This window comes from Coregonus lavaretus, assembly GCF_964263955.1.
Source record: "Coregonus lavaretus genome assembly, chromosome: 7".
In the NCBI taxonomy this organism is placed as follows: Eukaryota; Metazoa; Chordata; class Actinopteri; order Salmoniformes; family Salmonidae; genus Coregonus; species Coregonus lavaretus.
The window spans coordinates 8,544,043-8,556,881 of record NC_139994.1 but is presented as its reverse complement, the minus strand read 5'-3'; the positions used below and the strand labels follow the sequence as shown (position 1 = coordinate 8,556,881).

Below are 12,839 nucleotides of genomic sequence, written 5' to 3'. Positions count from 1 at the left end.
TCCCTGGAATCGAGCTTCCTATCCTGGCATTGCAAGCACAATTCTCTACCAACTGAGCTACAGATGACCATTTCAGGTCTTCTTGCTCAACATTGACCTGTTGCTTAACCCTAGTCTTAACCCTATCCATACCACAGTTTCCCTCTGGTTTGGTTTGGGAAGGGAGGCCTGCATTGGTCACCATCTGTTATAAGTAAAGGAAGGACCATTACTCTAAGCCTGTTTAAGTCTGAGATAGGGCTGTTACGGTGACCGTATTACCGCCACACCGGTGGTCACAAGTCATGACGGCAGTCAAATAATTAGGCTTCTCCAAGCTCTGATGCTGCTGATGGTCATTAGTAGCCTAACAAACTTGCTAACTGCCTGGTACTCAGCACTCTATTGTCCCTCTAATCACTCTGACATCAATGCAAATGTCATTGAAAATCTAATCAAAAACTTCATAAGAGCCCATGAGCTCATGTTGAGCAACATTTCTATAGGCTATGTAATTGCATGAGAAAACAGAGTTTTTATGGCCTCTATTAAAAAGAGGAGGATCCCATCAGCTTTCAATAGGCTAGGCCTACTATATTTATTTCTCAACTTTCCTAATATTAAGCACATTGCTTCTCTTTACAACAGTAGTATATCCTACCTGGCTGGCATGAAAATGAACCACGGGAAAAGTATCCTCCATTCGCTATTTAAGTGCATAGATGACATGTATTTATTTTTCCCTGCCCCTGTTTCGAGACAGGTGCATGATAATGGTCCCTTCTAAATCAAAACAAATTTCACACATATATTATTTAGTATTTGTAAAGACAAGATTAAATCAAGAATAGTGTGATGGTTGACAATCTTAGCCTATCACTTGTGAATGATATATTATCACTTGTGAATGATGCCCAGCTTGTGTGCAGTAAGGCAAGAAACAGCACATGCCTTTTTTTTGCGACTTTTTCAAATCATAATCGCACACCTCATGTAGCCTAGCCCATACACCTATATTCTTTGATAAGGTTTATATCACAACTAAACAGGCCAAATAACTTCTTAAAATTAAGCACTTTAATCCGCTTTACAACAGGTGTAGAGCCTAACACACGCAGAACTTGAGTTTGAAGTTTGGGGAAGATAATTTTCACCATAAAAATGCACCTTTATAATAAAAGCATTACGTGCATAATCGCATTTGCGGTTGTTACGCCCCTGAAAAAGGGGAGAAATAATCACGAGAGTGATGCAGTTATGTTTCCTCACTGAAAACTGTAGTATAATGAGGAAAAAGACCGCGATTTCCCCGGGAAGTTGGGTGGAGACCAGAGCAATCGATCTCAGGCTCATAGATTAAGAGCATTTAGTAGATCACAGATTAACACGTTTACCCTTAAATTAGGCACCACAAAATAAAGTAGTCAATATAACGTTTACACATTCCTCTTACAATTTTTTCCCTTTGTACACTTGACGGATTTTAACCTTTTAACACAATTATGCATTTTCTCTATGAACTAGTACTGAATGCATAATATTTTTAACCTTAGATATTTTAAGATCCTTACATACCATGAACTTACTAATACTTTTTAGTGTATAACAGGCTATGAATATGTCCTTTAACCTGTCACACGGTCACTTTTGAGAATGGTGTTTTCCCGCTAATTGATTGCATTTTGGAACATTTGCGCTTATAGCCTACTACCATGTGCACATTGCTGCGGTTATAATGTGAAGAAATAGCCTAATAGTTTATCAACATTTTAAGCTAAATGTTCTGATCTGTTGCATCAGCCTCATTGCTTTTATAAGGTTTTTTAATGCTAGTGGTTGTATTAATTTGGGATCTATCGCATCCCACAAATGTCCCAGACTTTGTTTGGAATATTTATTTCTCACAGAATACAATAGTTCAACTTTTACACCATGCGGGAAAGTAGATTGACATGGGCTAGTGCTTTTGCTGTTCGTTAGGCTTACTCATCTTGTTGGCTGACAAACAGTAAATGTGGACAATTCTTCCAACATCTTCAGTATGCGCCTCGGAATTCGATTAGGACGTGCACAATTGCATCCCCGCTGTGTGTATCTTCACTTGTAGCCTGTGAGAAGGGCCCGATCACATGATGGGCATTGGTTAATAAGAACTGAGATATCTGAGAGAGCCATGTGCATGAGAGGTGCTTCGGAGCACGCAGCCGGGACAAGGGATTTATAATTATTATATTCAGCCCAAGGGCACAACGGCCACTGGCCTCAAAAGGCATGGATTTTTTTAGGGGGCATTACGGCCACACAAATGGGATGCCGCCGGGAAATTTGAGGCATTATCAAGTGCTGGTGAAATTGTGAATGAGAGACTGATAAAGTGTGTGCAGCCTGCACAAAAAACAAAGCAGTGCTCATGCCTTTCCTGCAACTTTTTTCAAATCATCATTAGAGTCGCATCATGCTGCCTTAGAATGTATTAAAAATCAAAACATATAGCCCAACGTTTGTATCACAACTTAAGTTGCATAAAAAACTCTAAATTATGCATATAGGAGGACCTGTTACTTTGTTAACCCCTCAACACAGAATAGCCGCGTGCGCACTCCCTCAAATCGTTTGGAGAAAATATCATTTCTATTTTATTCAGCTTTGTTCAATTGTATTCTTCATACTATAAAATAATATAAAATAATGCCGCGGAATTCTAAGCAAATCTTGTCTGCTAAATGAACTAATGTAGCCCACATCCATATGGCATAGCCAGATCAGGACCTAACATAAGGACAACTCAGAGTATGCTATTCTGTTCTTCTGAAATAGACTACATTTTCTTCATATCATGTTTCTTTAGACCTGTCTAAAATAAATAATGGATTTATTGTGATGGTGTAGGCTATATTAAATTAATGTATTATACTTTTTTTAATGTAGATGTTCTAACAGGGGCGGTGTGTTCAATAGGGCGATATGGGCGACGCACTGCCAAACGGGAAAAGGAAGGGATTTTTTTTCTAATCAATTATATCACGGCAACAGTAGTTATCAGTGTTCTAATCTGATCTGACTGCCACTAAATGTCAAATCAGGCTAAAGTCGTGCTTCAAATGGCCCCGCCCGTTTTTGGGGCGATTTCAGTCATGTTGAAAATCGCCCAGAAGTCTGTCATAGACTCCCATGTAAAATCTATTTTTTTCAAATTTCAAAGCTTTCAATACAATCTCTATGGGTGTCTGTGGGCTTGCACTTACGCGCTTTCGTCATACGTGACGTAACCATGAACGTAACTAAGAAAATAGCGGCTAGCAGCGTCTCTGTTGCGACCTGCAGTGTGGCGTTATCTTATGTTTTTAATTTGTACACTTAGTGGCGTTATTTTATGTTTTTAATTTGTACACTTAGTTTACAAACATTCTGCCAACCATGGATTTCCAGTGGTGGGTTTTGGACTGATCTTGTTGATCGTGTACATACCCGCTACGAACTGACTAAATAATGAAAACGCTGCTGGCAGCGGAATCCAATACAGCTGGGAGACTTGGCTGGATGACAGAGTCCCGGACAGAGAAGTGGAGCCGGCCGGCTTCACCCTGGTCAGAGCGGACCGCGATCTGACACAGTCACAGGGAAAATCGATCCTGGTAAGAGAGCGACTCTGTACCCCCGACATTGAACTGCTTTCTGTGTCACTGCGACCTTACTATCTGCCCCGTGAGTTCCCCCAATTGTTTGTTACCGTTGTGTACTGTTGATAATCACAAGTTTACTGGAGAACTGAGACCAAGTAGAGACTTTGGACAGGGTGGATATGGTATAATAAAGGCAGTTTATTCAGAGGTAAAGATATCTGGAATCGCGTGCACGGACTCGTTCGTCAAACTCTTAGGGAGCTATCTGAAGAGAGCCCCGAAAACATTGTGTGCAGACATTTTATACAATAAATGATGTAGGTTGAATCTAGTAGTTCTGATCTTCTGATTGGTCCTGATGAGTTGGGCGAGGTCCCCTCCACTGTTGCATTGGCTCTGAGTCGGGTTCTCTGTCTTCAAATGTTCAGCCTAAAGAGAGGGGATTTTTGTGTGTGTGTGTGTGTGTGTTTAACAGTGATGATGTGTGTGTGTGTGTGTGTTATCAGTGATGATGTGTGTGTGTGTGTGTGTGTGTGTGTGTGTGTGTGTGTCCTCAGAGCAAGAACTCGTGAGTTGGAAGAACTGAGAGACCTATGGCGTGGGTGTTGTCCTTGGCCACCTGCTGACAAGGCTGACAAGATAGGACTCTTTTGTCCATTGTTATAGGATAGGAACAGCATTGATTGAAAACAAACGCCCAACACAAAATGGGTCATGCACAAGATTTTAGTCAGACCAAGCTATAACATTATATATTTACTACGACAGTACATTCAACCAAAAGCTAATATAACAAAGGCATCAGAGATTATTTATAATCTGTCACAGAAACTGGAATCCATCTCCCCAGATCAGTCAATAAATGCTTCTGGTATTGACTTATATGCTGCCCCTGTCTTCATGTTGTTGCTGGACATATCTTTTTTAAAATGTGTGTAGGTCACCTAAATCATCAGAAAAATTGCCCCTCCTGAGAATTTTTTCAGGAGCCGCCACTGTGTTCTAATGGTCTGCATCAGTGGCTTGTAGGCTATGCATGGAAGCCAGGATATGTGCCAAATGTGTTTATGTTAATTAACAGTAAATTACCGTGAGACTGGCTGTTATTTGCTTGACAATCACCAGCTGACAAAATGTCATGACCGCCACAGCCCTAGTCCGAGAGCATTTGAGGTACTCTTTAACATTGACCTCTTGCTCAACCCTCGCTCCTAAGCCTCTGCCCTAGCCATACCACGGTAATTCACCACCTTTTCACTCTTGTTGTTGCAGATTAACCACGTTCACAAAACCCAGATTGGTCCAGGATTTGGACTAACCACGCCTCTTATGAGGAAACCCAGCTCATCGTGTGCCGTGTGCCGACTGAGGTTCAACTCAGAGGTAGGCAGAGTTTGACCTCATACAGGTCAGTACCAGGGATGCTGCAGAGTTTGACCTCATGCAGGGCAGTACCAGGGATGCTGCAGAGTTTAACCTTAACCAGTAGATATACAGCGCATTCAGAAAGTATTCAGACCCCTTTACTTTTTCCACATGTTGTTACATTACAGCCTTATTCTAAAATAGCTTAAATTGTTTTTATTCCTCATCAATCTACACACAAAACCCCATAATGACAAAGTAAAAGCAAAAGGACATTCAGAGTCTTGTCCCGAAGCCACTCCTGCGTTATCTTGGCTGTGTGCTTAGGGTCGTTGTCCTGTTGGAAGGTGAACCTTCGCCTCAGTCTGAGGTCTTGAGCAGGTTTTCATCAAGGATCTCTCTGTACTTTGCTCCACTCATCTTTGCCTCGATCTTGACTAGTCTCCCAGTCCCTGCCGCTGAAAAACATCCCCACAGCATGATGCTGCCACCATCATGCTTCACCGTAGGGATGGTGCCAGGTTTCCTCCAGACGTGACGCTTGGCATTCAGGCCGGAGAGTAAATCCTGGTTTCATCAGACCAGAGAATCTTGTTTCTCATGGTCTGAGAGTCTTTAGGTACCTTTTGGGAAACTCCAAGCGGGCTGTCATGTGCCTTTTACTGAGGAGTGACTTCCGTCTGGCCACTCTTACATAAAGGCCTGATTGGTGGAGTGCTGTAGAGATGGTTATCCTTCTGGAAGGTTCTCCCATCTCCACAGGGGAACTCAAGAGCTCTGTCAGAGTGACCATCGGGTTCTTGGCCACCTCCCTGACCAAGGCCCTTCTTCCCCGATTGCTCAGTTTGGCAGGGCGGCCAGCTCTAGGAAGAGTCTTGGTGGTTCCAAACTTCTCCCATTTAAGAATGACAGAGGCCACTGTCTTGTCTAGGAGCTCTACGGACAATTCCTTCGACCTCATGGCTTGGTTTTTGCTCTGACATGCACTGTCAACTGTGGGACCTTATATAGACAGGTGTGAGCCTTTCCAAATCATGTCCAATCAATTGAATTTACCACAGGTGGACTCCAATCAAGTTGTAGAAACATCTCAAGGATGATCAATGGAAACAGGATGCACCTGAGCTCAATTTCGAGTCTCATAGCAAAGGGTCTGAATAAATTCTACATTTACATTTTAGTTATTTAGCAGACGCTCTTATCCAGAGCGACTTACAGGAGCAATTAGGGTTAAGTGCCTTGCTCAAGGGCACATCGACAGATTTTTCACCTAGTCGGCTCGGGGATTAGAACCAGCGACCTTTCGATTACTGGCACAACGCTCTTAACCACTAAGTTACCTGCCGCACCGCACAGACCTATGTGTGTAATACCTATGTAAATAAGGTATTTATGTTTTTTTTTTAATATAAATGTACAAACATTTCTAAAACCTGTTTTCACTTTGGGGTATTGTGTGTAGATCGCTGAAAAAAATAAATATTTAATCCATTTTAGAATAAGGCTGTAATGTAACAAAATGTGGAAAGTCAAGCTGTCTGAATACTTTCCGAAGGCACTGTATATAGTAAGTGTTGTGTAGTGTTAACCAGTAGATATATACTAAGTGCTGAGTGGATGTAAACCGTGGGAGAGATTTGCGGATGGCACAGGTTTGATATTGGATGAAATGTATGAGATGAAAATCTCTTAGAGAGTTTATAAATCGCTCTGGATAAGAGCATCTGCTAACTGATGAAACTGTACTAATGTTAGATCGCTGGCTTGACCCTGTGGCTATATGACTTGATGACTTGAGTACATACTACTGCATGGTCATTGGAGTTGTTGTCTCTTGTGTGACTCAGTGGTTCTGGTTCTATTGTCTCTCTCTGTGTAGATCCAGGCCTCATCCCATTACAGTGGTTCTGGTTCTATTGTCTCTCTCTGTGTAGAGCCAGGCCTCATCCCATTACAGTGGTTCTGGTTCTATTGTCTCTCTCTGTGTAGAGCCAGGCCTCATCCCATTACAGTGGTTCTGGTTCTATTGTCTCTCTCTGTGTAGAGCCAGGCCTCATCCCATTACAGTGGTTCTGGTTCTATTGTCTCTCTCTGTGTAGAGCCAGGCCTCATCCCATTACAATGGTACCAAACACTTTAAGAGGCTCAAAGCCTTCGACCCACCGGACTGCAAGACCAGAGCCCTTGACACAGTCACCAAGGAAACCACAACCAAGAGCGCATCACCCTGCCCTGTGCCGCCCAGCTCAGACCCCAGTTCAACAGGTTAGTGTGTGTGTGTGTGTGTCAATTACTGTATATATGAATGCACAAAGCCATCGATCACATGACACCATTCATTCCTATGTGAAGACTCAATAGCACATTAAAGCCAAGTGAAGTCGGTTAAGATGGCATCTCATGGAGACATAACATGCACAGTTTGAGCTACTCCAGGAAGTGACATTGCAGGCTAGCTCAGTGCTGCCCCCTCTCATTGAGTAATCAAGTTGAAGGCCGGCCGAGGTACTGCAGGCTGCCATTAGCAACTAAACTTCTTCTGTGTGCGATTTTAAAATAATCGGTTCAAGGACATACATTTGGTGTATTAGAAGCAATAATTGGCACCATGATTGTCTTATTATACATTTTTTACACAAAGATTGCCATTTTCCATTCACTATAATGGGGGATCCTTTTTTCTGGTAACAATGCATGCAGTACCATGGTCGGCATTGAACTCCCGTGGCTTCAATGAGAGGGGGCAGTCGTTCTCCCCTTGTGTGTACGTGCGTACGTGCGTGTGTGCATGTGTGCGTGCGTGTGTGCATGTGTGCATGTGCATGTGTTTGTGTGTGTTTGTGCATGCATGCGTGAGTGCATGTGCTTGGGTGTGTGCGTGTGTTTGCGTTGTTTGTTAATGTATGCAGATCTGTGAGTATGTGTCTTCATATCACAGGAGGTTGGTAGCACCTTAATTGGGGTGGATGGGCTTGTGGTAATGGCTGGAGCGGAATCAGTGGAATGGTATCAAATACATCAAACACATGGTTTCCAGGTGTTTGATGCCATTCCCTTTGCTCCGTTCCAGCAATTATTATGAGCCGTCCTCCCCTCAGCAGCCGCCACTGGTGTATATGCATAGGTGTTTTAATATTTGTTGGTGTGCATGAGTGTTTTAGAGAGTGGGAGACAATTTGTTTGATAAAAATGCGATTTAGTGAGAGACCATTTTGATTTCATGCGATAGCGACAGAGTGAGAGACCATTTTGATTTCATGCGATAGAGTGAGAAACCATTTTGATTTCATGCGATAGAGTGAGAGACCATTTTGATTTCATGCAATAGCGATAGAGTGAGAGACCATTTTGATTTCATGCGATAGCGACAGAGTGAGAGACCATTTTGATTTCATGCGATAGTGACAGAGTGAGAGACCATTTTGATTTCATGCGATAGCGACAGAGTGAGAGACCATTTTGATTTAATGCGATAGTGTGAGAGACCATTTTGATTTCATGCGATAGCAATAGAGTGAGAGACCATTTTGATTTCATGTGATAGCGACAGAGTGAGAGACCATTTTGATTTCATGCGATAGCACAGAGTGAGAGACCATTTTGATTTCATGTGATAGCGACAGAGTGAGAGACCATTTTGATTTCATGCGATAGCACAGAGTGAGAGACCATTTTGATTTCATGCGATAGCGACAGAGTGAGAGACCATTTTGATTTCATGCGATAGCACAGAGTGAGAGACCATTTTGATTTCATGCGATAGCACAGAGTGAGAGACCATTTTGATTTCATGCGATAGCACAGAGTGAGAGACCATTTTGAGTTCATGCGATAGCGACAGAGTGAGTTTTTCTGTGTGTGGAAGAAACAGGGGAGCTTTGTGATGATGACTTTGTCAAACAGCCTTATCTTCATTTTAGAGAGACAGTCAATGAAAACAAACAAACAAACCCTTACAGGCCTAATCACCATTACCAAGGCATGATTCCCAAATTCCCTACTCCCGGTCCGTCTCACTGCAGATAATGGAACATAATCATTTCAATCCAAAGCCTCTAATTGAAGCAGATTCCCATAGGGGTAAATCCATTTGAATTAAGCCCATGGAAGAAGTGGTCAAAAGTGACTTTTTGGACCTGAATGCCAAAACAGGTGCTCAAAGTTGACCCATTTTGCATTCCCCACCATACAATGAGACATCACTGGAAAAGATAAACAGTTGAGTTTAATATCATTTGAAAGCTTACAAACGATTAAAACATTTCTTGAAAAAAAAAGGTTTTACCTTTAACGTCAATGATCTAAAAACTCTGAATTTTCATATTCGCATATGTTGTAACATAGAACCTATTTTAGGTTGAGACACAACATGGTCTTGAATACAGGGTGGGTGTCATTTCAATCATAGAAATAGAATTCATAGAATGGACCTATCCCTTCAGACCATTGCAATTTAGCTGGTACACCATTGAAATTGAATTGACATTTTTAACTTTAACTTTAGAAGCCTTTTCAAAACTCAAATACACTACAAGTTTGCATTTCCTGCTGTGCAGGAAGATTCTCAGCAACAAAAGAGTGATCAGATTAAGATCCTACATCTGTAAATCTCCTATGGAGGATTGACAGTATAATTTAAAACAACAGATCTTCCCATTCAACTCAACATTCTCTGATGTGTGGACGTCCAACCAGCTTTGTGGTACCATTTGAAAGTAGAAATTTCAATTTGATTGTCATGTTAGTACATTTAACAGCCCAAACAGGACACCCACACTGTATTCAAGAGCATGTTGTCTCAACCGATGGCAGGCACAACACAAACACCTCAGATGATGTAAAATAGGGTCTAAACTACAACATGTGCGATTCTGAACAAAATCGGACATGTTTTTAGATAATTGACGAATGACATAACTGCTATAAAAAACAAACATTTTATTCAATAAATTATAAAATAGTTTGACAACCCTGTTTGTAAAGTTTTTAATTATATCAATCTCAACCGTTTATCTTTTCCGGTGATGAAGACTTGGATGTCTCATGGTATGGTGGGGTATGCAAAAAAGGTCAACTTTGAGCACTTTTATCTCTTGAATGTTTTGGCATTCAGGTCCAAGAAGTCACTTTCTGACCACGTCAATAATGGGCAAATACTGTATGTAAGGAAGGTTTTGTTCAAATCAAAAGGGTTGCTGTCAAAAAGTGATTGAATTCAAATGGATTTACCCATAGGAAATCTTTGATTATTGCCAAGATTATAGCTAATGAATCTCATAAACACTGTGGCTGGTGTGCTTTTATCTGTCTCAGTGAGTTATGGTAAGAGTTGAGAGACTTGGTATGCTTCCCAAATGGCACCCTTTTCCCTACATAGTGCACTACTTTTGACCAGAGCCCTATGGGAATAGGGTGCCGCTTGGGAAGCAGCCCCTGCAGTGGTAATCAGCATTAGAGACTCTGATAGAGATTGATGTAGGAGAGAAGAAAGCATCAGGGTTAACTTATGTCTCCTCTCTCTCTCACCACCACTACCACACAAACACTCTCCCCACTAATTCCCCACTATCACACACACACACACACTCTCCCCGCTAATTCCCCACTATCATACACACAAACACTCTCCCCACTAATTCACCATTCACCACACTCAAATTCGGTTTCATTCTACGATGGCGGAAAATGAAGGGATAAACCATTATCACAATGCTCTATTCTATTCTATTCTATTCTTCTGTGTAGATGTCACAGCCAGAGCTGTGTTGTCACCACCCTCTGCCTCCGGGGTGGTTCCATCGACCTGCAGCCCAGCTGTATCCATGGAAATACCCTCTGACCCCTCTCTGTCACCCTGTCCCATGGTGGAGAAGGAGAAGGAGATGGAGGGAGAGGTGGAGCAGGTTGTAGAGTCAGAGGAAGAGAAGGCTAAGAGACTGCTCTACTGTTCTCTCTGCAAGGTGGTGGTGAACTCTGCATCCCAGCTACAGGCTCACAACAGCGGTGAGAATGAAGCTTCACTGACCTGTGCGTGTGTGTGTGTGTGTGAGTGTACAGGTGTGTGTCATCATCATGTTGCAACAAGTCCGTCTTCTTAATCATTGCTCTCATCGGGTCAATACCACACCAATTGATCACTCACTCCCTATCCCCAAAGGGCCATTGCTGCCATCTTGACCTGACAGGTAAAGTGTATGTTAGGACAGGGCCTCTCTCTCTCTCTCTCTCTCTCTCTCTCTCTCTCTCTCTCTCTCTCTCTATCTCTCTTTCTCTCTCTCTCTCTCTCTCTCTCTCTCTCTCTCTCTCTCTCTCTCTCTCTCTCTCTCTCTCTCTCTCTCTCTCTCTCTCTCTCTCTCTCTCTCTCTCTCTCTCTCTCTCTCTCTCTCTCTCTCTCTCTCTCTCTCTCTCTCTCTCTCCTCTCTCTCTCTCTCTCTCTCTCTCTCTCTCTCTCTCTCTCTCTCATCCTCTCCATTTACACTGAGATGCACCTTTATGTAGTAACCACATGTCCCACTTTGTTAACGTACTGTACTTAGTTGGTGTCTCTGCTTCTAACCTTTGACCCATCTGACCTTTCACCCTGTCAGGCACGAAACACAAGACAATGCTGGAGGCCAGGAGCGGCGATGGAGCCATAAAGTCATTCCCCAGGTCAGGGGTCAAAGCCAAGCTGGCCCCTCCCACTGAGGTGTCGACTGGGCTCCAGAACAGAACTTTCCACTGTGAGATCTGCGATGTGCACGTCAACTCCGAGACACAACTCAAACAGGTTAGTTATTTACTGTTTTTAAACTGAAATCCGCCCTTTTATGAATATGTATACATTTATAAGGCCAAGAACAAATCTGCGTTCCAGAGATGAGAGGAAAAATAGGGATTTTAATTAGGTTGAGTGTTTCCTTTCATTTTCTGTGGCCTGATGAGTCTATGAGCTAGACTGACCCATGTGGCTAAGACATCTCCTTCTCCCTCATCTTTCTCTCTCTCTCTCTCTCTCTCTCTCTCTCTCTCTCTCTCTCGCTCTCCCCCCCCCCTCCCCTCTCTCTCTATCTCCTCAGCACATCAGCAGTAGAAGGCATAAAGACCGTGCAGCAGGGAAGCCAGCTAAGCCCAAGTTTAGCCCGTATGGTCTGCCGCCTCAACGCAACCAGAATGTACAGACAGTGAGTATCACATTATTGTATTTTGGCAGTACTATACTGGAGGTTTTGTTGTGGACTGTTTGTGGTTTACATCTGGTATAATTGGATTGGAGTTGTTTTGCAAAGTGTTGTAGATTGTGGAACAGGTGTGATAGCGTTATGGTTGCGATCACGTTGTGATTTAATTGTAGACTGGTTGTGATCATGTTGTGATTTAATTGTAAAATGGTTTTGATCACGCTGTGTGTGGTTTCCAGGTTGGGATCATTCTGAGGAAGGAGCAGGACTTGGCGAAGCCTCTCGTCTCGTGCCTCTTACAGCGCCATCTCTCCCTCGCTGCTGCTGCTGCCATGGCAACCCTGTCCCCGTTCCATTTGCGCCCTGCCCCTACACATGGCGCCGCCCTCTTTCAAGCTCAGCCCCTCCCCCAGCCCCTATTACATCCTGCCCCAGGACCTCTCCGTACGGCACATACATCAGTTCTGTTCTCACCGTACTGACCCAGACCTGAACCAGACTTGGCCTATACCTAACCCAGACCCATGTCAGATGGACCAGAACCCAACAGAAACTGTGGGACCAGTGCAGACAAACTGCAGTCTGTAAAGTTGGAAACAGACCTGGGATCAGATTCAGAGTATGTCTCTCTACTGACCGTCTTGGACCAGGGTGTCTATGTTTTGTGCCATGCTTGAGCCAGTGTGTGTGTGTGTTTGCGTGCGTGAAGCTG

General features: G+C 43.1%; 1 protein-coding gene across 1 annotated transcript in view; it reads left to right on the top strand.

Annotated features, from left to right (window-relative positions):
* Positions 1-12,609, top strand: part of LOC311131874 (zinc finger protein 385D-like) — a gene marked incomplete at both ends in the record, with an annotated part of 38,715 nt that extends 26,106 nt beyond the window's left edge. The window contains 6 exons of the mRNA XM_084164996.1: positions 4,875-4,985; positions 7,067-7,232; positions 10,713-10,970; positions 11,555-11,736; positions 12,026-12,130; positions 12,367-12,609. Of these exons, the coding sequence (XP_084021122.1) occupies positions 4,875-4,985; positions 7,067-7,232; positions 10,713-10,970; positions 11,555-11,736; positions 12,026-12,130; positions 12,367-12,609 (1,065 nt within the window). The remainder of the gene's footprint in view (positions 1-4,874; positions 4,986-7,066; positions 7,233-10,712; positions 10,971-11,554; positions 11,737-12,025; positions 12,131-12,366) is intronic.
* Positions 12,610-12,839: the final 230 nt, after the last annotated feature.